Consider the following 25,220-nt stretch of genomic DNA (forward strand, 5'->3'; position numbering starts at 1 on the left):
TCCTTTCACTTTTCGGTTACTGAAGGACCTGCTGTTTTGCTTTTGGCATTGTTTTGTCTTGTCTTTTATCATGATGTGTTTGTGGAGTCGATGCCTCACTGCAATGCCGTTTGCTTCTCTGTATCTGAAAGTGCTTTACTGCTAGTGAAGTACTTTCAAAAGTGTAGTCACTGATTTTGTGTAATAAGTGCGTCAACAATATGCATACAGCATGCTCCCCCAAATAGCAATGCGATAACGAACAGAGAAGTTGTCTTTATCACCATGCTAATTGAGGGATAAATATTGGCCAGAACTCGAGGTTAAAGCCCTGGACAATACCATTCAATCTGGCATTTTATCTGAAAGATGGCACCCAAACTGTGAGGGTCAGATTTTGCACTTGTGTCCTGGAATGGGGATTCAACCCACAGCTGTCTGACAGAGGTGAAAATGCTGCCAGCTGAACTGAGCTATTGAGCTGACGCATATTTGCACTTACAATTTTAAAATGTAATATAAACACATGTATATATAAGTTTTTCAGTATGCCCTTACTGTTTTATATTAAAACTGAATTATCTCAACATCATATAGTATTGTACCCATAGGTGGTGCTGTGGTTGACACCTTATGCCACCATTATGTTACATGCCTGTCAATCAACTAAAATGAAACATGTTGACAACTGCAGTAATTAATATTGGCCAAGAGGTGGTGCTGTGGCAGTGCATTTTCTACAGAAGGGTGGCTCGCTTGCCTTTCATGTCCTCTTCAACCTCCCTATCTCCATTCCCCTCTCTCACCTACTGCCCTCCATCCACCCTCCCTTCCCCAGCACCCCCAGTTCTCATCTATCTCTCCCCAACTCTCTCTCCTAGTCTCTGACTTCTCTTACCACCATCACACTATGCCTGCCTATCTTTCCCTCCCCCTCCCTGCAGTATCTTGCCACTCGACACTGTCCCTGGCCTGTTACCCCAGCACACCGACCAGCCTTTCCCTCCTTTATCGCTTATCTGCAGCCTTCACAGTATTTGTCAACTGATTTGCCTCTCTCTAACCCTCTTTGACTTGCACGCTCTAGCCCTCACCCACGTTCCAGGCCGCAGGAGATTGACTAGTTAAATAGTAAAACCCATGTGCAGGGAAAACTTGATAAGCTTGTGTTGTTGGGACAAGATTAAATTATGATCTAAAGTTTTCTGTGATCTTATCAGTGCTTTTCTCGAACTATGCATAGGATGTTGTAGGATGAAACAACGCTTTGAAATTTTTGATGCTTCAAAAAGGTTGCGATATTATCTTGGGTAATTTGTGTCTGATTTGAACAGTAAATACACGTTTGGTATAAACACAATGTCATTCATTCCTATCCATTCTAATTTAGCGGACCTCGATATAATTATACCTGCTTTATGGAATTCTAGTTAAATGCATCCTTTTTGTTTTTGCACTTCCTTGTCCAATTACATATTATGTTGTAGAATATTTTTAAGTAGAGTTCATCTATGGGATCCCCCTAGATATTGTAATGAGCAGAATTGATCATTTTTTTTTTCTTTTCCATTATTTCAGTATTTGATGTGCATTACAGATACTTGCTGGAAATCCATTTAAAAGAACTCATGCAGAAGGATATATTTTATAAACGTGAGAGGCCAGCCAAAAGTACATTGGAATAGTCAAGTCCAGGGATTGCAAAGTCATGGGTGAAGGTTTCAGCAGCAGATAAGCTGCAACAGGAGCAGAGACAGGCATTCTCAGTAACGTTGCAGATATGTGGTCAGAAGCTCATCTTGGGCCAGATATGAGATCAAGGTTATGATCAGCCTGGTTCAACCTCAGACCGTTTCGAACGAGAAGGATGGAGACAGTGGTTGGGCTCATGAATGGCATTTATGGCGGGGAACAAAGACAATGGATTTGCCCTTTCCCAAGATTTAGTTGGAGGAAATGGAAATTTCTGCTCATCCAAGATGTGCTGGTGAGCAGAGGGAGGTTAGAGGCAACTGAGCAGAAGATCTCAATCTTGTTGATGTCCATGAGTCCTTGTGCTTATTGTTGAAGTTGGAGAAGGGGATTTATGAAGGCAGTTTGCAGAAGAGAAAAGGTTGTCTTTACATTGCAGAATGATCCTGGAATAGTGAGCAGTTTTTCCTTTATGTGGTTGAACCAGATCTGGCATTGAATGGCTAAACCAGTTGTCTACCATATATGTTCAAGCCTGCATCCCTTGGATTTTGGAAGCAGAGCTGAGGGCTGTAACCAGAATGATAACAGCCAGGGTGAGAGAATAATGGTTTTAATGCATCACAGTGGGAGGTGAGAGTGTAGTTTCGTAGATTGGTAGCTATTCAATATTGTAGTGAATGGAGGGCCAAAGTGTAATTGTAAACAGATTGCTAGAGGCTTCTTTCCTGAGGCAGACACAGACAGATAAGTTTAGATGGGGTTGTGGGTGGAGAGTAATGGAAGAAATTGAGCTGAGATTGGTATATCTAGGATTCCAACAATGGGAATTGATGTGTTGGGCTGGCTGGGTCAATGTGGACTGCACTTGATGCAGTGTAGCGAGAGACAGACTTCCAACACTTGATGAGATGCCACACAATTTTATTTAACATCTAAACTATTATACATGTTCAACTGTAGGTTGACACTATGCTGACTTGAATGGAGACCTGACACTAGCCTGACCAGACTTACTAGCTACCACGTGGTGTTTGCACTGGCTAGCTCACGAGCTCTGACTGTCTCAGAGGCTTGGTCCCGAGAGAGCGGGAAAACTGGTGCCCTCTGGCTTTATAGTGGTTGTGTCCTGTCTGGTGATTGGCTGCTGTGTTCTGTGTGCTTACTGGTCATCCTGTGTGTCAATCACTGCCTGTCTGGTGATTGGCTGCTGTGTTCTGTGTGCTTACTGGTCATCCTGTGTGTCAATCACTGACTGTCTGCACTCCATTATATACATAGATGTATATTATGACAGGAATAGTGAGGCCAGGTGAGATGGCAAGGCCAACAGAGGGAATGTGAACATCGGCTGGAGTATTAAGGAAAGATTAGAGGGTAGTGAATTCGGAGGCAAGGGCACATTATAGGTTCAGTTGGAATCACAGAAAGTTGGGGGGTGGGGGAGGGTGGTGCATAAACCAAGGTGTGATTTGGTAATGAGAACAATATTGCCACTGCATCACTCTGGATGGGGCAGATGGTAGAATATATAGCTGGGTGGTGGGCGCTTCATTTCGAGAAAAAGGTGGCATCATCCCTCAGTCAAGTTTCTATGAAGTCAATGCAGTTGTCCTAACAGCTTATGGGTGGCAAGAGGCTTGTTCACAAGTGAATGAACATTCAGGAGGAAAATTACATGCTTCCTCAGATTTGAACTCCATGTGCCATAGTCCTGCCCATGTCTATTTGTTACATTCTTACAGTCCTTACTGTTTACTACGCTTCTATTTTGGTGTCATCTTCCAACTTGGAAAAGCAACACTCTTCCTTCATCCAAGCCAGTGTGATGTGCTGATGCGCAATGCCAATTACCAACCCATATCACCAGAGAGACATTTTGAACCCCATAGAACAACACAGAATGCTTTGAAACATAAAAATATTTTACCATGAAAAGTTGAGGCAAATTTAATAGTGATTCTCTATCTCAATCCTGCTGCACTGTTGTACACTTTTACTCTCTTAATGGTACTTCGCAGTAGAGTTACCTTGTCTGATCATTTCTGTTCTTTTTCCTATTTTTTTTTTTGACTTCACCTTAACAATGCTTCAACTATCAATGGTGGGGTGCCTTACCTGATTCTAAAGCAAAGATGGGCGAGATTCCCTGGTGAAAGTGGTCTTGTACTGTTTGGCTGCACACAACAAATCCATCTCAAAGCCAATTGTGTCAAACCTACTTTTCAAAATGCTTAAGGGGTCCATTGGATCGCTTGAAGGCATTGTAAACTTTAAAGCAAAATAAAAACACTTCAGATTGCCAAATTCCACAGTAAAAACAGAGATTTTTGGCAACATTTTCTACAGATCAGGCAACATCAAAGAAGAGAGAAATAGTTGACATTTCGGGTCCGAGGTTTCATCACAACTTGCCTGACTTTGACTTGCAGGTTTAAAGAGCAGGATTCTGCACCTCTCTCCTTTCTTTAAATTCCTTCTCATGAAACGGGTGTCTCTGACATTTTCTCTCACATTTATTGTCCGTGCCTAGTTGTCCTGAGGATGTGGTGGTGGACCTTTTTGACCTGCTACATCAGTGATTTAACGCACTGAATGGTTTGCAAGGCTATTTCAAAGGGGTCAATAACATTGGTGTGAGACTCAGAGACTAGACCAGTTAGGGAAGGCTGATTTTGATCCCGAAAAGGCATCTCCTCACTAGTTATTTAAAGTTTGACATTGGAAAATGGTCCTGCTGATTTAGACCTGTATCAAGCTCTCTACTAAACGGGAGCTACAGTTTAAGCCAGGCAGGAGCCATACCATGAAAACAATGTCTGATTGGCTTGCAGCTGAAGTGCATAATACAAGCTAGAACAGTAATGGTAAATATTACAAATAGCAAAGGGATGTACATGGAATCATATTTGTCCAGTTTTAATTCTAAAGGACCGGGGAGGAGGGAGACCCATGTATTTAGATATTCAATGGGATCTATAATAAAAAAGAAAATTTATGTGTAGAGAGTTAAGGAGGTTACAGTGATTTTATTTTTTGCTACTGCATTTGATCTTATGACAAATATAAATAGTTCTGAAGCTACAAGACATATGTTTTAATATTTCTATCCTTATCACCAGATATTTGAACATTGCAAATTGTACATTTGGTATGTTAATGTTTAAATGCTCTTGAATTCCAAGACTTTTCCAGAGTGAACATCAATTCTCCTTTATATGTGTAAAATCAGTGTTTTTGTTTATAATCAACTTACAAAAGAAGTGAAAATATATTTCCCTTTATATTTAAGAGCCAAATTATAAAACGGATATTCAGACCCCTCTCTTACCTGAACTATAGGTGCCCTATAGTTGCATATTGACATTTTTTTTAAGATGACATTTGGGGCTGAAGAAGCTGTTTTCTATCTTCCCTTTTAAAAAGATTAACAACTCAATTTGTCTATACTATGGATTTTTAACATTAATGATCCACATTTTATAAGTCATTGGTATGTGTGCTTCACCGTTCCCCTAATGGTGTAATTGACACTATTCAGCAGCATCTGAAAACTACTGTAGTTTTGCAAAAGGTTCAGTGAAGGACCATGGCAATTTTTTAAATCACCTTTCACTGTCCTGAAGGTGTAATGCTTTTAGTTGGCCGAATAATTGTAGGGCACAGTGACTTAAAGTTTCACTGACAATAAGCATGTTCTTAATTACACTACAATAGATCAGTGTGCATTTACATAGTGTGTGTCATGAACATTCAGAATGAGAAATTATAATGAAAAGTAATGCCAGCAGCAATAATTGTAGTTGAATTTACACTGGTTATTGATTTACGGGAATTTACAGTTCTGTAGTTTTCTGTGCATTAAAATTGTATACATCTTTTTAATTCCTTCATTGTATGAATGAACCAGCATTATAATTATTTAATCCCTCTGTTGCTTAATGTCATTTTGCAGTAAAGAAGACATGGGGAAAGCCAAGGAAATAACTGATTTGTTGCCATACTTTCAACAGCAGCTCACCTTACAGGACTCTTTCCTCAAAATATGTCAACCTGAGTTTGGAGTGAATCAGATGCACATATCAGGTATGCTGTTCATTGAGGGATTGAGATGAAACAATACTGCAAGTACTTCTCTCGTGAATTAGCATCATAAAATTGTAATATTTTAAAGGAGTATTGAAGGCATATTTGTCACTCAAATGGTATGTTCGGAATTGTTCCATAATCTTAAATTTGAACATCCGTCTGGTGATCCGTATTTGCTCAAATCTATTTCTGAAGTATTTTGTGTGTCAAAATGTTATGCGTTTTTAGACACTTGTGATAGAAAATATGCTTCACAATGGAGTAGGCACCAGAGGATGTTCTTTTTCTTGCAACAACAAATTATTCTGACTGCAAAACCTTTTATGCTGGACCTTCAGTCTGACTACTCTATACCACATTTTTGTTCAGAACTTCGGCGGAATAATGTATTACTTGTCCTAACACGCCAGCTAATCCGTGGCTGCTTGATTTTCCTGCATTATATTTATGGATTCTGGTCTGTATTGTATGTTGAACATCACAAACCAAATAACATACTTTTTTTTTAATGTATTACTTCATCGCTGTTATAACTATGGCATATTTTATTTTAAGTAAAGAATACAATAAGATAGACTTAAGTTGAACCACAGATTTGAGCCAGGGAGGCTGGATGGAAATTTTCGGAAATGGGAGGAGAAGGGGATTAAGACACAAAGATTTGTTTCTTAGGGGTCGGTTTGCAGGATTGAAGGAGCTAGAAGCGAAGTATGGGCTGGAGCAGGAGGAAATATTTAGATACATGCAGGTTCGAGATTTTGCCAGAAAGGTGATACAGAACCTCCCGGCGGAGCCGGCCTCCAATCGCTGGAGGAGGTGCTGACGACAGGGGGACTGGAGAAGGGGGTAGTGTCAGTGGTTTACGGAGCTATTTTGGAAGAGGAGAAGGCACCACTGGAAGAGATCAAAGCAAAGTGGGAGGAAGAGTCAGGAAAGGATATAGAGGAGGGGTTCTGATGTGAGGTGCTCCGGAGAGTGAATGCCTCCACGTCGTGTGCGAGGTTGGGGATGATACAGCTGAAGGTGGTATACAGAGCACACCTCACGAGGGCGAGGATGAGCCGATTCTTTGAAGGAATAGAAGATGTGTGTGAACGTTGAGGGGGTGGGGGGGCACGCTAATCACGTTCATATGTTTTGGTCCTGTCCAAAGCTAGAGAATTACTGGAAGGAGGTTTTTAGGGTAATTTCTAAAGTGATGCACGTGAAACTGGACCCGGGCCCCCAGGAGGCCATATTCGGGGTGTCGGACCAGCCAGGGTTCGAAACAGGTGCGGAAGCAGATGTTGTAGGCTTTGCCTTGTTGATCACCCGAAGGTGGATCCTGATATGTTGCAGAGCAACCTCTCCACCCTGTGCCCTGGCGTGGCGGGGGGACCTGTTGGAATTCTTGACTCTTGAGAAGGTTAAGTTTGAACTGAGGGGAAGGATAGAAGGGTTCTACAATTCATCAGCATTATGCACTTTCAAGAACTGGATAACATCAAACATTAGTTGGGGGGGAGGGTTGGGGGGCGATGGGTGTTAATGGTGGCGATGGGTGATTACTGATTTATTTTTGTCATTTGTTCATGTGAACATGTGGGCAAATGTTTGGGGTTTGGTGGGAGGATGGGATCGTTGTTATTGATATGGGGATTGACATATTGACTGATTATTGTTTATTGTTGGTGGGTGTAAATTTGGGAGAAAATGTGAAAAAGGAGGAGAATAAAAAATATTTTTTAAAAATAAAAAAATAGGATCGACTTAAGTTAATTATGCATTTGATAATTTTACAAGTTAATAAATGTCAGTCGAAATTGTTTCTTTTGAATGAAGGACCTGTTCATGAAGCAGGCAAGTCAATGCATTGAAACTTGTTTGTTTGCTGTCTATAGGATGATTTTAGGTAGCTTCAACCTAGCTTGCAGTAGATATGAGTTTACTTCACAAAACCTATTGGGAATCTCCTTATGTGACCTGAGCCAGGAATCGAACCTGCGACCCTGGCGCTGTGAAGCAACTGTGCTAACCACTGTGCTACGGTGCCACAGAGGTGAAGGGAAGGGTGAAGTCATGTCAGGTCATCTGAGGGTTGGATATGAGGACATTGTTGGGATGCAGTAAAAGGACAATTTACTATGTAACACCTCACCTGTTAGTATTTTGGTACTTTGACAACTGCAACATTTTCTGACAAAGGAGGATTATTAAATTGCTCAGGCATATTTTCAATCAGCTTGCATAGTTATAACATTTCCAGAGTTTTACTGACACCTCTCCCCTTGTAAATAATTAGCACATATTATATCATGGTAAGGCAAATCCAGCACTGTGTATCTTGTCTTAAAGACATGTTTAAATTAAGTTTTCATATGATCTGCTGGTATAGGTTTCATATAAGAACTGTCAAAACTCTCCCAGTGAAAAATATTAGATGATGAGGATTGAACTTCAGGTTCTTGCCATAAAAGTTCAAGAGACGCTGAGCTGACTTTTCACTTGCTTCCTTTTTTGAACAGATAACTAACTAATGGTGCATAAATTTGCTGTCACTTTGATCTATCGTTCTTCATTTTTTAAGTTCCACATCCATGACTGGCACCAGTACCTTAATTTCCCTGGGGAAAGTCATGAAAGAGACAGTCGCCCTTTGTGATGACAATCTTGCTTCTATGATGTATTTCACATGATTCTCTGGCATACATGTTAAATGTAAGCAGGCCTGTCTATACATTAGGTTTTTCTCCATCAAAACCAGTGAAATGTTCATCAGTCCTGCTCTCAGCTGTATGTTTAGCTTTAGTAAAGTTTTTCAATTTTGTTGCTGAATGGCTAATCACTTTGCCCATATTACTGATCTCCAAAATCTTCTAAAACAATGTTCAAGTATGGTCAGAAATGCTCAGTGACATTTCTGAATGTTTTTCGTGGCATTTTTCAAAATGTATAACTTTAAGATGCCGCACTTGTCTCGGCTTCAGTCCACAATAGATATGACTGCCTTCAATCCCTATGTTGAGCTTTCGAAGCGAAGAGACTATTCCAAGATCTCAGTAGATAAACTTGCTTCATTAGTGATCTCCAATGCAGTCTGATCTCCTAGGTTAGACAAAACTTCTGCTTTAGATCTGTGCTGGTGTTCTCAGGAACAAATGTTTTCTTTATGAGCTGCAGCCACCCTCCTGAACTTATAGTGATGACAGCCCTCTTGGCATGTCAAAAGGCTTGCGTTTCAAATTACTGAATTGACTCTGATCCATTTTAAAGTTTGGTCCTGAGCAAGTCAGTACACCATTGGGCAGACAAGATCATCATATTATAGTGTGTAAATAACCAAGACGGGACTAACGGGCCAGTATGATTGCATGTAAATTGTTTGTCAGCAGGATGGAAATTATGAAATAACATTCATGGTGATGGTCAATTCACCCGAGCTGGGCAATATGCTCTCATGAGTGAATAGGCTATACTTAGGTGGTCCAGGACATTTTTCTGAGACTCATCCGTAAATCCTTTCACATCAGCTGAATTTCATTGCTAGCACTCTCTATTTTTAGTCAGAAAGTTTGGGTCCAAGTCCTACTCTAGGAATCGAGAACATAATCTGATAGACACATCTCGGCATTAATGTAACGATGCCTTTGTCCGTCAGTTGAAATATTAGACCAAGACTGTGTCTGCTTATGCAGGTAATGTTCAAAGTCTTAAAAGTTGTATGAAAAAGAAGTTCCCCATAACAAATAACAGCAACTAAATTAACTTGTCAACTACCTTTTGATGGGACCTTTCTATCTGTAAAACAACAGCAATACTCATCTGTAGAGGAGCAGTCACAGCATTTCCAAACTTAATACGAATTGTGAAGCATTTGTTGAGTTCTGGGACTGACAAAGCTCTGTAAATGAAAACTCACCCCTGACAAAGGATTTTGGCCTTTGAAAAGAGATCTTTTTGCACTATTTCCTTGTCTTTGGTGTTTATGATAGACAGAAAATCAGAGCAAAACAGACAGTGGTGATTTCAGGAACACCATACTGAACCAAACGCTAATATTGCAGCCACTCAGGAGAGACCCCCTCCAACAACTGCCTGGTCAGGTTATCTATTCCGAAATCAGACAACTACTTGAGCTTTTCGAACAATGTTTTCCTTTTGATTGTAGTAGACATCACACACATCTAAAACTCATGAACTATATCCAAAAGTTGCCAATTGGAGGAGTACATCACAGGACTGCTTATTGGAGTACACCGCTGACTGCTACCAATTTCTGACAGCAAGTAACTCAAAGTTAATGGTCAATAAATCTAATTACTTATAATTAATAATTGCTCTTCAAACAAATGCCCATCAGAAATTACCTTGCACTTTCAAGGTTTATTGCCATTTATGTTTTGCTATTGTTTAATGATGCAGTAGGCCATTTTAGTGACTGAAGTTTCTGCTCCCCTACATGGTGATCCACATACCATTGGCAGCTGATAAGAGGAGGAGAGATTCTTGGTCAGCATGTGATGGAAAGAACATTGGAGCCTCTACCATCAGTATCCATAGCTTCAAACTACAGCATGTATGGAAATGTTCTTGCTGCCACAGCAACTTGGGCTCCCTGATGTGTAACACACCACCATCACATGGGGAATCACCCCTTTCTCTGAATATCAGTAGGTACTTGGTCTGTAATAACGCATGGAGGATCCATAGATTTGCAACAAAAGATATTTATCACCTTCGTCCTTTCAAGTGAAATATATATTTCACTTGATGTTTCCATTCAATCAACCAATATAGTTGTGGTTCTGCTTATCTATATCTTGGGAGAGGATGAAAGGTTTGTGCAATATTTCCAGTCTCAGCATCAAAAGGTTGTGAAGGGTTTTTTTTGGGGGGTGGGTGTGCAGCGGGTGTGTGGGACGGGAGGCAATCTCTTCCTTGATTCTCCACAATGAACAATACTGGTGCCAGCTTTCTGTAATAGGTACATTTAATTTAAAGAATAAAGTTCACTTCAAAGATTAAAAATCTTTTATAAAGCTCAGTAATTAATGAGGCTAAATAGTATTCAATGTAAAAAATTAAGCATTGAAGGTCTGGACTTTCACTATTAAATTTGTATAGTTCTCCTAAGTTGGTCTTAACCTTCCTTGTCCTTAATGTGTTGCAACATCATTTATGTTTTTGACATAATTCAAACAACTTTCCAGATAGAAACCTGATATATTTGGTGTAATGAGAGATTTAGAGGTACCAACTGTTTGCATTAATATGATAACATCATTGTTTATTTTATCAACATTGAACTAGGAATTATTTCAAAAGCTAGACTAACCTGAATTTCATGATGACATTTAGATCTTTGACAAGATTAACTTGACAGGTTCAATCATGCATGTGGTGTGACTGACTATATAGACTAACAGCTGGTGCCATCTTCTGCTATAGTTTTGGCTAGATTACATTTTTGTGAAAGCACACCGTATGAGCAAACTACTTAACTGAAAGAGGCAGTGTAAGTTCCCTTATTGCATTTTGTAAGAGCATGTTCAAACCACAGGAAATGTACTTATGGAATCTTTTAGCATAGGTTTTGATTTGGCTCTTGACTCCAAAGAGAAGCCGCATCTTGTTTCCGTTTCGCCATGTCATCAATACACAGAAGGAATCTTGCGGGGTCTGTATCATGATGAAAAGAATTGTGCACTGACTGGGGAGGGGCGGAGGTCTTGTCGATGTTGCAGCCATAAATAATGCTGAATTGATGTACTGAACGTTTAATGAGCACTAACCTTTTCCCTATCATGCTCACCATTGAGTGCCTTAAATTTTAAGTAATGTGTTTAGAAATAGTTGAGCGTAAGATCAGATATGGATTTGCTGCCTCTTCCTAGCAAGGAATTGCATTTTAAATGTAGCTTGTCTTTATCATTCTGCCTGGCACAAGAACACAAGAAAGTCTCGATCATATGGGCAGCACGGTAACACAGTGGTTAGCGCTGTCGCTTCACTGCTCCAGGGTCCCAGGTTCAATTCCCGGCTTGGGTCACTGTCTGTGTGGAGTCTGCATGTTCTCCCCGTGTCTGCGTGGGTTTCCTCCGGGTGCTCTGGTTCCCTCCCACAGTCCAAAGATGTGTAGGTTAGGTGGATTGGCCATACTAAATTATCTCCGGTGTCCAAAAAAAGGGGTAGGTGGGGTTACTGGGTTGTGGGGATAGGGTGGAGGTGTGGGCTTAAGTAGGGTGCTCTTTCTAAGGGCCAGTGCAGACATGATGGGCCGAATGGCCTCCTTCTGCACTGTAAATTCTAAAGCTTCACAGCTCTTTGGGTGAAGTAATTTCTCCTTACCTCAGTCCTAAATGATCGGCCCCTATCCTAAGACTATGCCCCCTTTTTATAGACTCCCCAATGAGCAGAAATTATCTCTCTCGAGATGGGCCTATCAAGCCTCATCAGAATTTTGTACGTTTCAATGAGATCGCCCCTCGTTCTTCGAGACACCAAGGACAATAAGCTCAGTTTACTTGGTCTCTCATCATAGAACAATCCCTTCATCCAGGGTCAATTCAGTTAACCGTTGATGTAGTGCAAATATATCCTTTCTTAAATGTGGAGATGAAATTGCCCTTACTGGGTTATGGGGATAGGGTGGAGGTGTTGACCTTGGGTAGGGTGCTCTTTCCAAGAGCCGGTGCAGACTCGATGGGCCAAATGGCCTCCTTCTGCACTGTAAATTCTATGTAAAAAAAAAACTGCACATAGTATTCCAAATGTGTTCTCGCCAAAGCACTTGCCTATTGAACAAGACTTCTTTATTTCTGCACTCCAGTCCTGTTGCAATAAATGGCAACATGCCATTGCCTTCCTAATTGCTTGCTGCACCTGCATGCTAACTTCTGTGTTCCTTGTACAAGCACACCTAAGACTCTTTGAACATCAAGACTTCAAAGTTAAAAACTTTTTTTTCAAAAATTTAGTTTTTCCAATCTTACTGAAATGAATAACTTCACAGTTCCCTATATTATATCTGCCATCATGTAGCCCACTCTTTTAACCTGTCTGTATCTCTTGGCAGCCTTTCTGTGTCCTCCCCACAGCTTACCTTTCCACCTCACGTGGTAGCATCAGAAAACTTTGATCTGTCATAATTCGAAGTAAAAATAAACCTGTTTAAAATTTTTACTCATCAAATATTTTCTCTATTTTTACCGGCCTAATTTATTCACAATATTTAATATTTTACAGTCCTACCCCATCCCTTTCTCTCAGCTCCTTTACCTCCGTCGCATTTGTTCCATCACCCATGAGTGGTGGAGCAGACTCGATGGGCCGAGTGGCCTCATTCTGCTCCTATGTCTTATGGTCTTATGGTTCCGATGATGCCACTTTCCAAAATGGGCTTTGAAAATGTGGTTCTTTTCCTCAACCATGATTTTCCTCCTACAGTTGTTGACAGGGCCCTCAACACTGTGCGGTCCATCTCCCGTGCCACTACCCTCGCCCTCTCACAGAACAAGGATGGAGTCCCCCTCGTTCTCACATTTCAATCCGCAAGCCTCCTTTTGCAAAGCATAAACCTCCGCCATTTTCGGCAACTCCAGCGTGATGCCACCACCAAACACATCTTCTCTTCACTCCCTCTGTCAGCATTGCGCAGAGACCGTTCCCTCCGAAGTAATCTAGTCCACTCCTCCACCATATCCAACACCTCCCATCACCCATGGTACCTTCCCATGAAATCGCAAAGGTGTAACACTGCCCCTTTACCTCTTCCATGCTTAACATCCCAGGCTCAAAACACTCATTCCAGATTAAGCACCGTTTTCACTTGCACCTCTTTCAATCTGGTCTATTGCATTTGCTGCTCTCGATGTGGTCTCTATATCGGAGAGACCAAATGCAGACTGGGTGATCGCTTTGCTGAGCACCTTCGGTCTGTGCGCATTCAGGACCCTGACCTTCCCGTTGCTTGCCATTCAACACAAGACCCTGCTGCCATGTCTGTCCTTGGCCTGCTGCAATGGTCCAGTGAAGCTCAACGCAAAGTGAGTGGAGGAACAACATATTATAATCTGGTTAGGCACGCTACAGCCTTCTGTTCTGAATATCGAATTCAACAATTTCAGATGATTAGCTCTACTGCACCTCGACCCCTATGTTTTCATCCCATTTCATTTTAACTGTCTTTTACCATTTCTTTCTTTCTTTATATATATTTACCCCCCATCTTATCCCCTTTCCTTACCCTGTCACCCCTTTGCTGCCCCTCCCCCCCCCCCTCCCCCATATCTACATATGTGACAGTTTACCCTCTGATGTTAGTTTCTCTGCTGTTTGGCCTTCCACACCTTTTGTTCGCTCTGGGGACTGCATTAGCATTCTTTCCCTTGGTTTCTGTGGCTATGACTCATCTTTCATTCTCTCACTCCACAGTATAAATATTTCCCACTTTGTCTTTTAGCTTTGACAAAGGGTCATCTGGACTCGAAATGTTAGCTCTTTTCTCTCCTACAGATGCTGCCAGACCTGCTGAGATTTTCCAGCATTTTCTCTTTGGTTTCAGATTCTAGCATCCGCAGTAATTTGTTTTTATTTAATATTTCTTCACCTTGATTTTAAACGTTTATGCACTTTATGTACAACCACTCTAGACTGTAGAGCTAATAGCTACTCTTTTGCTCTTCACTGCATGCTTGTCCGTGTATATCCCTTTTTTGGATCATTCATTGTCACTGGGCAATAAACCTGGAATTTCCTACGTTCATAATAAAAACCACTGCAAATCTGCAACAGTCAAGACCCCCTTGGAAAGACGATCAATATGGCCTTGCCAATGTTGCCCACATGCATAAATAAAGTACTTGAAGCGTCGCATGAACCGCAAATCATAAAACCTCCGAATAACATTTTTTAAAATTTGACGTTCCACTTGTGTGTCTCTGCATTGTATGAGCTTTATACTTAATCGTATTGTCTCAATTAAATAAATTTGCTTTCACTACTTGGTTTCTTTTACTGCCTCCTTACGCTCATCATATTTCATTCAGTATTAATGTAACACTTTTTAACTATTCAGCTGTTTACTTTTGTCTACATTCTCTTACAGCTAATTGATTGCATTCTGATGAAATAAGACCAATATCCAAAATATTTTGTGTTAAGCAACACAGCAAACATGGAATGAAGTTCAAGTTATTTCAGAAGTTTTGCTCACTATTCGTTCCTTCATTTCAGAATAACAGATTTAATGCATTTTTTATTTCATTTTGCCTTTGGATTCAAAAAATAGTTAGTCTTGGTCCAGTTTTTCAGATTGAGCAGTTGTAATCTAAGCAGAAAATAGTGACTATGTTGAGTTTGTTTCGTTCTCTTTTTAATACATTGGTTTAACGTTTTGCAGAGCTCCCTTTTGAAGTCCTCATGTATATTTTTCGATGGGTTGTGTCAAGTGATTTGGACCTGCGATCTTTAGAGCAATTGTCCATGGTCTGTCGTGCATTTTACATTTGTGCAAGGTATGATTTATAAATGAGCAACCTGCATCAAAAGTTAATTCTTTCTTGATTCAGTCAGAAAAGTGATAATATTGCAACTTTTGCTTATGAAATTCTTAAAGGAAATTAATCGGTAAACGTAGTGTCTAATCGTACCATGTAACGTGGCAACCATGCAGATTACAAAGGTTCTAGGTTAAGTTCTTGATCTGTGTCGAGTTGGCTAACTTCACCCAGGTTGCACGAATGTCATTGCCTTTAACCTCAGCAACTATTGTTCTCTCTCATAATCTTTATCTATGTGTTCATATCAGATCTTTTCAAATTGCCCAGCAGTTTGAGATAGTGCACTTGAGGTTTGGTTGGGGCAGAATAGGAACATTAGTAGCAGAACGGGAAGGAAAGTTAAATTGAGATCAAAATAGTTAACCTTTGAGATGCTTGATAAACTGGCAAATTAGGTTGGTAAAAGAACAAATAAATCAAGTAGAAAGTGTGCTTGGAGCCTTTGCTGCCGAGGGAAGAAATGAGTGGACAGATGTGCACGTACATAGCGACTCGAGCATTTGTTTGTCTCCAGTCATTTTATTAATTTCTGTTTATCAGAGATCCTGAAATCTGGCGCTTGGCCTGCCTGAAGGTATGGGGTAGAGCATGCAGTAGCTTGGTCCTGTACACTTCCTGGAGGCAGATGTTTCTTGAAAGACCTCGTGTCCGATTTGATGGTGAGTTGATGATGAGCAACCTAAACTTTGTTGTGTAAATTATATAAACTAGGTTACCTGTGGAAGAATCTTTCATTTGCTTTGATAATACTGAATTAGTTGGTATCGGTGACTGACAACATAACTGAAATATGCAACATTTAAGCTTTTTGAAATCCACTTAGTTACAGTATTTATAACATGTGGTACTTGGAACATTTTGATTATTTGCATGACCCAAAAAATTTGTTCACCTTTTATTTTGTATTGAATTATTGGTGTTTACTCTAGATTATCATAGAATCATTGGTAGAGACATACATTTCACTAAGGAGGATATTAAAATTAATTAGTTTATGTAGAAATATTTGTCATTTAGAGGAATCATGAAAAGTTTTCTATCATATATTTCACTAGCTTCCCGTTTTTCTATATTCTGATTTTCTTTTGGCAGTTGGAAGTTGCGGTTTTTGAACTACATATTTACCGTATCCAGTTTGTGATCTAAATCTGTTTGATATACAATTATATGAATCTTATCAAATACACTGCAAACACTTTTATGAACTGATGCAAGATTCCCGTATGAACAGATTCCCGTACCAGCCTCCCCGGACAGGCGCCGGAATGTGGCGACTAGGGGCTTTTCACAGTAACTTCATTGAAGCCTACTCGTGACAATAAGCGATTTTCATTTCATTTTTTCATTTTCAAACACCCGTATGAACTGATTTGCGTGGTTTAAAGAAATTTCATTTGTATTAATAACGTAAAATGTTGCAACTTCAGTATGTTTTGTAATTGTAAATGCTAAACAATATAGAATTTCTGCTGTTCATTCTTCACATGTTTTATTATGATAGGCAATGGTATTAAATCACTAGTTCTTGCTTCAAATCCTCCACCACTGAAGCAAAGTGGCAGCAGTGTGTACCATCTACAAGATGCACCGTAACCACTCATCCAGGCTCCAAACCCTGAGACCTCTACCACCTCGAAGGACAGGAGCAGTAGAACATCACCACCTCAAAGCCACACACCACCCTGACTTGGAAATATATCGCCGTTCCTTCACTATTGCTGGGTCAAAATCCTGGAACCCCCTTCCTAACAGCAGCATTGTGGATGTACCTACAACACATGGACTGCAGCGGTTCAACAAGGCAGCTCACCATCACTGTCTCAAGGGCACATATAGGGATGGACAATAAATGCTGGTCTAGCCAGTGATGCTGGCATAGTATGAATGAATAAATTTTTTTAAGTTGCACCTCACAGAGTGGAAGCATGAGATTATCTCCCAATCATCCCAACAAATCATATCTAGCCAGCAAAGAAGTACAGTGATTTCTTGTATATCTATGTAGAGTAAGATAGCACATATTTCCCAGGGGCGTTCATTGGCTGGAGATAGTGTGGTTTTTCTGAAGGATTTTAGTGTGCATGAAAAGAGGACTGGCCAATGTTATGTTAATTATTGTGTTACATTTATAAATTGCTGTGCTATTCTACTTGAGTCTGTTGCTGTATTTTACACAACCGTCTAATCATTCTAAATATTTCAAAATCATTCTATTAATCGTGACTATTTTAACAATATAATACTTTACAAAATTTTAAAATAGCTAATTAGCTAAAATAGTATTAAAAGTCTTTCACAATGCACCTGAAGTTTAAATTATTCAGCAATAACTAACTCCAGAGTCTTGCAGTGAGTCTTTGCTGCTAAACTAAAATGGTACTTTTTTCACTTTCCGTGTGCAGTGCTCCTTTACCTAATTTCCTGAAGATAGGAGAGATATTGTCCCCCTCAATGTCTAAATATATATTAGTTGTCCCCTCGCCACCCTGGTGTAGCTACAGCTTCTTCAGATGGTCTGCAAAACATAGGTCCAGCTGTCCTGTTGGGATTCTCCATTTTGCCCATTTTTGGCACCATCTCTAGACTACAGGGTGGTGGGTCAGTCCTTTTTGGAAAGCAGAGTTGTGCAGTAGTGTTTTCTGATCAGCCTTTCTGCATGGTGCCTGACTCTTTGTTGATCCCTGTATTGGGGTATCATATAACAGAAATCATACAAAAATGTGCACAGAGTGGAACAGACATGATCTTCCTCATTCGCAGTACCTGCTGGAAGGTCAGTCTCAGTTATTTTTAAGTCATCTTTCAGTGTCATGTGCACATAAACAGGATTTTATAACGAGAACTTTTTAAAAAGTTACTTTAATCTTGCTAAAGAATCTTCTTCATTAAAATATCAAGTGTGTCAACTAATTGGATGAAATTCATAAACATTTAAAGATTTTTTTAAAAATCGCTTCAATTTTAAACGGTCCGTTAAAATCCACTCAATAAGTCTGATAATCCGTGTTAAAATGTTGCAGTATATTAACAATTAGCAAATATAATTTACCTCTGATAAGTTCCCTTCTGCTGGTGCCAAGGAATCTTGGAACTGCTGACAGAAAAACCCCTCCCAAGATGGCTCTGCACCAAACAATGTTAAAGTCAGCGTTAGTTGTAGACAATTAATCCCAAATGAGAGAATACAGGTTCTTGCTAATTTGCAGCGCAGGTCAGGGGGGACCAACAGCAAAGGTTCCCCCAAGCAAAATCCCAGGTTTCAACAGAAATGTGCACACACCAGAAGGCACAGTGTCTTTGCAACGCTCAATAGCAGCAAACATCTCTCTGGTAACCACTATTGGAACTGCAAAATCTGGCCTGCAATTCATTGAAAGTCTTGCTTTCAAACAAAAAAGGAATGACACCAGACAGACCACCTGGCATTACTTAGGCACAGGAAAAGACAATGACAAAGCCAGCCCAGTCTACTCTGCAAAGTCGTCCTTCCTAACATCTGGGGCGTTGTGCTAAAATTGTGAGAGCTTTCTCAGAGACTAGTGAAGCCTTAATCACAGAATCATATCTTGCATATATTGCCCCAGACACCATTATCACCATTCTGGATATGTCCTTTCCCACAGGCAAGATAGTCCCAGCAGAGGTGGCAGCTCAGTGGTGTACAATCAAGAGGGAGTTGCCCTGGGAGCCCTCAACATTGCCTCTGGACTCCATGAAGTCTCATGGGACCAGGTCAAACATGGACAAGTAAACCTCCTGCTGATTACCACTTCCTTCTCCTCTAAGCCTATAAATTAGTACTCCATTTTGAACATCACTTGGACGAAGCACTAACTGTGGCACCGGTGCAGAATGAACTCTGGGTAGAGGAGTTCCATGTCCATCCCAAAGAGTCATACCACCACAGACAGGGTTTGCCAAGTCTGCAACAGGTGGTGAGAGAACCAGGCAAAACATACTTGACTTCACCCTCACACTCACCCACCTGCCTGCTGCAGATGCATCTGTCCATGACAGTATCGATAGGAATGACCACCACACAGCCCTTGTGGAGACAAAGTCTCATTTTCATTTTGAGGATACACTTCACGTGTTGTGTGGAACTACCACCATGCTAAATGGGATAGACTTCGAACATATCTAGCAGCTCGAGACTGGGCATCCATGAGCTGTTGTGATCCATCAGCAGTAGAATTGGAATCGACCACCGTCTATAACTTAATGGCCTGGCATATTCCCCCACCAAGTCAGGATATCAACCCCTGTTTTAATGAAGAATGCGGAGGGCATGCCAGGACAACAGACATACCAAAAAATGAGGTGACAACCTGGTAAAGATACAACACAGGACTACTTGAGTGCTTGACAGCATAACCAGCAAATAGTAGAGCTAAACAATTCCACAACCAATGGATCAGATCTAAGCTCTGCAGCCCTGCCGCATCCAGCGTGAATGGTAATGGACAATTAAACAGCTAAAGAGGAGAAGGCCCCGCAAAATCCCCATCCTCAATTCTGGGGGTTCCCAGCACATCAGTGCAAAAGGTAAGGCTGAATCATTTCCAATAATCTTCATCCAAAGTGCCGAAGATATGATCCATCTCGGCATCCTTTGGAGGCCCCCAGCATCATATTTGTCAGTCTTTATTCAATTTGATTCACTCCACGTGATACTAAGAAACTGCTGAAGGCACTTGATACTGCAAATGCTATGGACCCTGACAATACTCTGAAGACAAGTACTGGAGACTTGTGGTCCAGAACTTGCCATGTCCCTAACAAAGCTGTTCCAGTATAACTGCAACATTGGCATTTAACCGGCAATGCGGAAATTGCCCAGATATGTCCCGTAAGCAAGAAACTGGACAAGTTCAAGCCAGCCAATTATCATAATTATCATAGAATTTACAGTGCAGAAGGAGGCCATTCGGCCCATCGAGTCTGCGCCGGCTCTTGGAAAGAGCACCCTACCCAAGGTCAACACCTCCACCCTATCCCCATAACCCAGTAACCCCACCCAACACTAAGGGCAATTTTGGTCACTAAGGACAATTTATCATGGCCAATCCACCTAACCTGCTCATCTTTGGACTGTGGGAGGAAACCGGAGCACCCGGAGGAAACCCACGCAGACACTGGGAGAACGTGCAGACTCCGCACAGACAGTGACCCAAGCCGGAATCGAACCTGGGACCCAGAGCTGTGAAGCAATTGTGCTATCCACAATGCTACCATTACCGCCCCATCAGTCTACTCTCGATCAATAAAGTGATGGAAGGGGTCATCAACAGCACTATCAAGCGGCACTTGTTTCGCAATAACTTGCTCACTGGGTTCTGCCAGGGTCACTCGGCTCCTGACCTTATTACAGCTTTGGTTCAAACAAAGACAAAAGAGCTGCGAGCCAGAGATGAGTTGAGAGTGACTGCCCTTGACATCAAAGCAGCATTTGACAGAGTGTGGCATCGAGGAGCCCTAACAAAGCTGGAGTCAATGGGAAACCGGGAAAAGCCCTTTGCTGGTTGGAATCATACCTGGCAGAAAGGAAGATGGTTGTGGTGGCTGGAGGTCAGTCATCTCAGCTCCAGAACATCACTGCAGATTCCTCAGAGTAGTTTCCTGGCCCAAACACCTTTGGTTGCTTCAACAATGACCTTCCTTCCATCATAACTTCAGAACTGGGGATGTTCATTGAAGATTTGTTCAGCACCATTTGCAAACCCCTCAGATACTAAAGCAGTCCATGCCCAAATGCAGCAATACCTGTACAGTATCCAGGCTTGGGCTGACAAGTGGCAACACAAGTACAAGACAATAAATATCGCCAACAAGGGAGGATCTAACCATCGCCACTTGACATTAAGTGACATTGCCATCACAGAATTGTTCACTAACAACATCCTGGAGGTTACTATTGACCAGAAACAGAACTGGACTAGCCATATAAATGTTGTGGCTGCAAGATTATTATTATTTAAATTGAGAGTGGTGGATACTCAGTGAGACCTTGGTGTCCTTGTGTATCAGTCCCTGAAAGTAAGCTGTGCAGGTACAGCAGGCAGTAAAGAAGGCAAATGGTATGTTGACCTTCAAAGCAAGAGGATTTGAGTAGAGGAATAGCGATGTTTTACTGCAATTCTGTTGGGCATTGCTAAGGCCACACCTGGAGTATTGTGTGCGGTTTTGGTGTCCTTATCTGAGGAAGGATGTTCTTGCTATGGAGTGAGCACGGCGAAGGTTTACCAGGCTGATTCCTGGGATGGTGAGACTTGTCATATGAGGAGAGACTACGTCAGTTTGGATCATACTCATTGGAGTTTAGAAGAGTGAGAGGGGATCACATATAAACTTAGAAAATTCTAACAAGATTAGACAGGGTAGATTTCGAAAGAATATTCCTGATGGTGGGGGGAGTCCAGAACTAGAGGTCATAGTTTGGGGATAAGGGGTAAACTGAGGTGAAGAGAAATCTCTTCACCCAGAGAGTGTTGAATCTGTGGAATTCACAACCACAGAGAGTAGTTAAGGCAAAACGGTGTGTGATTTCAAGAAGGAATTAGATATAGCTCTTGGGGCTAAAGGGATCAAGGGATATGTGGAGAAAGTGGGGTCAGGGTATTGAACGTGATTAGCCATGCTAATGGCAGAGCAGGCTCAAAAAGGGCCGAAAGGCCTAATGTTTCTATTTTCTATATATGTTTCTATGTAAGAGTACGTCAAAGGATATGAATCTTGCAGTCAATAATTCACTTCCTACTCCCCAAAGCCTGTCCATCATCTACAATGCACATGTCGGTGGTGTTATGGAATATTCTCCACTTACCTGGATGAGTGCCGCCCCAACAACATTTGACAAAGCAGCCTGCTTGATTGGTACACCACCCACAATCATTCACTCCCTGCACCACAGACACACAGCAAGATGCACTGCAGGAACTCACCAAGGCTCCTGAGGCAGCATCTTCCAAATCCACGACCTTTACCATCTGGAAGGACAAGGTCATTAAACACATGGGAACATCACCACTTGCAAGTTCCCCTCCAAGCCACACACTATCCTGACTTGGAAAAATATTGCCGTTTCTTCACAGTCTCTGGGTTAAAATCAGGAACTCTTTCCCGAACGGCACTTTTGAGTGTACCTGCACCTCAGGAACTGCATCGCTTCACTAAGGCAACTCAAGACCACCTTCTCAAGGGCAACTTAAGGATGGGCAATAATTGCTGGCCTAACCAGCAAAGCCCACATCCCGTAAAATTAATGATAAAACAACACAAGTCATATAACACCATGTGATATTCCTTGTAAGTGGCGCAATAACTGATATCACCCTCAATCATAGACAAATTTGTTGTATCTTGCAGACTGACTCATTCTCTTCACAGTTGACTCAGCAATTGCTTTAATTTGCTTAGGAAAGCCCAGTTAAGAGGGAGAGAAAATCTGATAACATCTAGTTAATGACATTGACAAAGTCCTTGGTGTTGATTGCTAACCTGTTTCTTAGTCTGTGGTGGAGGGAAACCAAAAGTAGAGGAAATGGGATAGGGAAATGCAAGACAAAAAACATTCCAGAATGTGAAGTGCAATCCCATTAATAGTTTCCAAGGTTTAATTTCAGAAATGTCAGTGCCAGATTGTGACAAGCCCAACAATAGGAAGCTCCAGGTGTTCTGTATGCCTGACTTCTCTTTTCAATGTGTTAACATTCCTTAATGTGAAGGATCCAGTGTTTAACAATGGTGTATATATAGCTCAAGGAATCCACAAATATGATATCCACGCCAGAAAATACCGAATGTTAATTCTGATCTCTATTGAATTTGCCAGAAAAGGGAATATTCTATGCTTGAAAGAGTCTTTATGAATCAGGTTTTGATTTTATTGATTGGTGATTACCACCCCGCACCACCACCCCACCCTCCCTCCAGCCCCCTCCCCCCACCCCTTCCAGTGTTGACACCTTATGGTCCTGGAGGGACACCATAGCCAAGCTGCATAATGTGTCGCTATGTACAATTCCAGCTACGGTTGTTGAATAAAATTTGAACCTTCACTCATTGTGAAGTGTTGAGATCATAACTAGAGAATTTGTAAATTTAAGCGATGATTTCATTCTTTCTTCAGAAACATGAAGTAATGTCATTCTTAATGCCCGGGGGGGGGGGGGGGGGGGGGGATGGAATTCTGTTCATTCACTTATAGCAAACCATTTCCATGTGGCTAATTTCAAAGTAAACTCATAAAGCTTGTAAACAAAAGTAAATAGATATTTCAAAAGGAAAAAGTGTCAGGGTAATGACAATATGGTTTTAGATTGATGATGGATTGATACTTGATGCCTGCTAACAATGTTAATTTTTGTAGGTGTTTATATCAACAAGACAACCTATATACGTCAAGGAGAGGAGTCTCTCGATGGTTTTTACAGGGCTTGGCATCAGGTGGAATATTACAGGTACTTTTTCCTTTTCCTTTGAAGAAGACAGGATCAGCAGCGGAAGACAGAATCAGTAGTTTAAAATAATATATATGAAGACAATCAAAACCTTAATGTATAGGTGTTTTGCTATTGTGGGCATGTTCCCTCCTGAGCTCATTTGATTAAAGTCAATCACTTAACAGTAACAAAGTCTACAAAATTCTGGTTAAATGTATCTAGTAGAATTCAATTCACCCACCACCCTGACTTGGAAATACAACGTTATTCCTTCACTGTCGCTGGGACAAAATCCTGGAATTCCCTCCCGACAGCACAGTGGGTGTACCTACATCTGAAGGACTGCAGCAGTTCAAGAAGGCAACTCACCACCAACTTCTGAAGGGATGGGCAATAAATGCTGGTCTAACAAGCGACGCCCACATCCTTGATGAATTAAGTTGGGAGAGATAACGAGGAACACTATAATTCATATTATAATTGTTTTATATCCTTCACCTAAGAAGGAGAAAATTAGCCAAGACTCCTAGTTCTGATCACCAGGCATTGAGTCCCTTGGCAGAATGTCTGCTTTATGTAGATGTTGAGCAAGGACTGATTTTCGAGTGGCCTATGGTCAAACATCAATGGAGTACTTTTAACAGAGTGAAACATCCCAAGGTGCTTCACAGGAGCATTACTAAACAAAATTTACACCAAACCATGTGAGATATTGGGACAAGAGCCACAGAAATAGGTTTTAAGCAGCATCTTTAAAGAGGTGTGACAGGCAGAAATGATGAGGGAGGAAATTCCAGAGTTTTGGGCATGGACAGCTGAAGGCACAATTGCCAATAACGGACCAATGACAAGGGATTCGTCACAGGCTAGAATTAGAGGAGCACAAAATGCTTGAGGTTTGTGGGGCTAGGTTGCACATATGGAGAGGATCAAGGTTATGGAAAGATTTCAAAACAAGAATGCGAAGTTTAAAATTGAGGCGTTGGTGGGTTGGGAGACGATATAGGTCACCAAACAGAAAGGTTATGGGAGAAATGGCGCTGGATTTGGAGACTAGTTGCCAGGCCAGCGCGAAAACGATTACACCAGGAAAACTGGCGCAAAACGGCCACAAATTCCGTTTTGCTGGGGGCTAGCAGGAAGGCAGTGTAGAGCACCCGGCTGTAGCTGCCAATACGCCCCGGAGAATTTCCAGGTCCGTGGCCGCGCATGCGCACGGCGGTGGCCTGTAGCCGCCGTGCATCATGGCGGATGCAGCTCGCGAACCTGGCCCGCAAAATAGTTCTCTCTTCCCCCCCCCCCCCCCCTCCCCCCCCCCTCGGCAGGCCTGCGCCCCCCCGGACCACCCCACCACAGTGCCCCCCGGTCCCAAATGTGTCCACCCCTGCCCAGGGATCGGCCCTCCCCCGACTGTGGTGGCGCTAGAATGACTTTCCATCCACCATGGTGAGTTCCTGATGGGTGAGACCACATGTGTCCC

The 25,220-nt window shown here is 41.6% G+C and overlaps 1 protein-coding gene across 3 annotated transcripts in view; it reads left to right on the forward strand.

The window, feature by feature from the left end:
* fbxo9 (F-box protein 9) overlaps window positions 1-25,220 on the forward strand; it is a 118,956-nt gene that overhangs the window by 73,062 nt on the left and 20,674 nt on the right. For all 3 annotated transcript variants that reach the window (XM_038800440.1, XM_038800441.1, XM_038800442.1), the window contains 4 exons: window positions 5,627-5,757; window positions 15,140-15,254; window positions 15,840-15,958; window positions 23,668-23,758. In XM_038800440.1, coding sequence (XP_038656368.1) covers window positions 5,627-5,757; window positions 15,140-15,254; window positions 15,840-15,958; window positions 23,668-23,758 — 456 coding nt within the window. The remainder of the gene's footprint in view (window positions 1-5,626; window positions 5,758-15,139; window positions 15,255-15,839; window positions 15,959-23,667; window positions 23,759-25,220) is intronic.

This window comes from Scyliorhinus canicula, chromosome 6 (genome assembly GCF_902713615.1).
Source record: "Scyliorhinus canicula chromosome 6, sScyCan1.1, whole genome shotgun sequence".
Taxonomy (NCBI): Eukaryota; Metazoa; Chordata; class Chondrichthyes; order Carcharhiniformes; family Scyliorhinidae; genus Scyliorhinus; species Scyliorhinus canicula.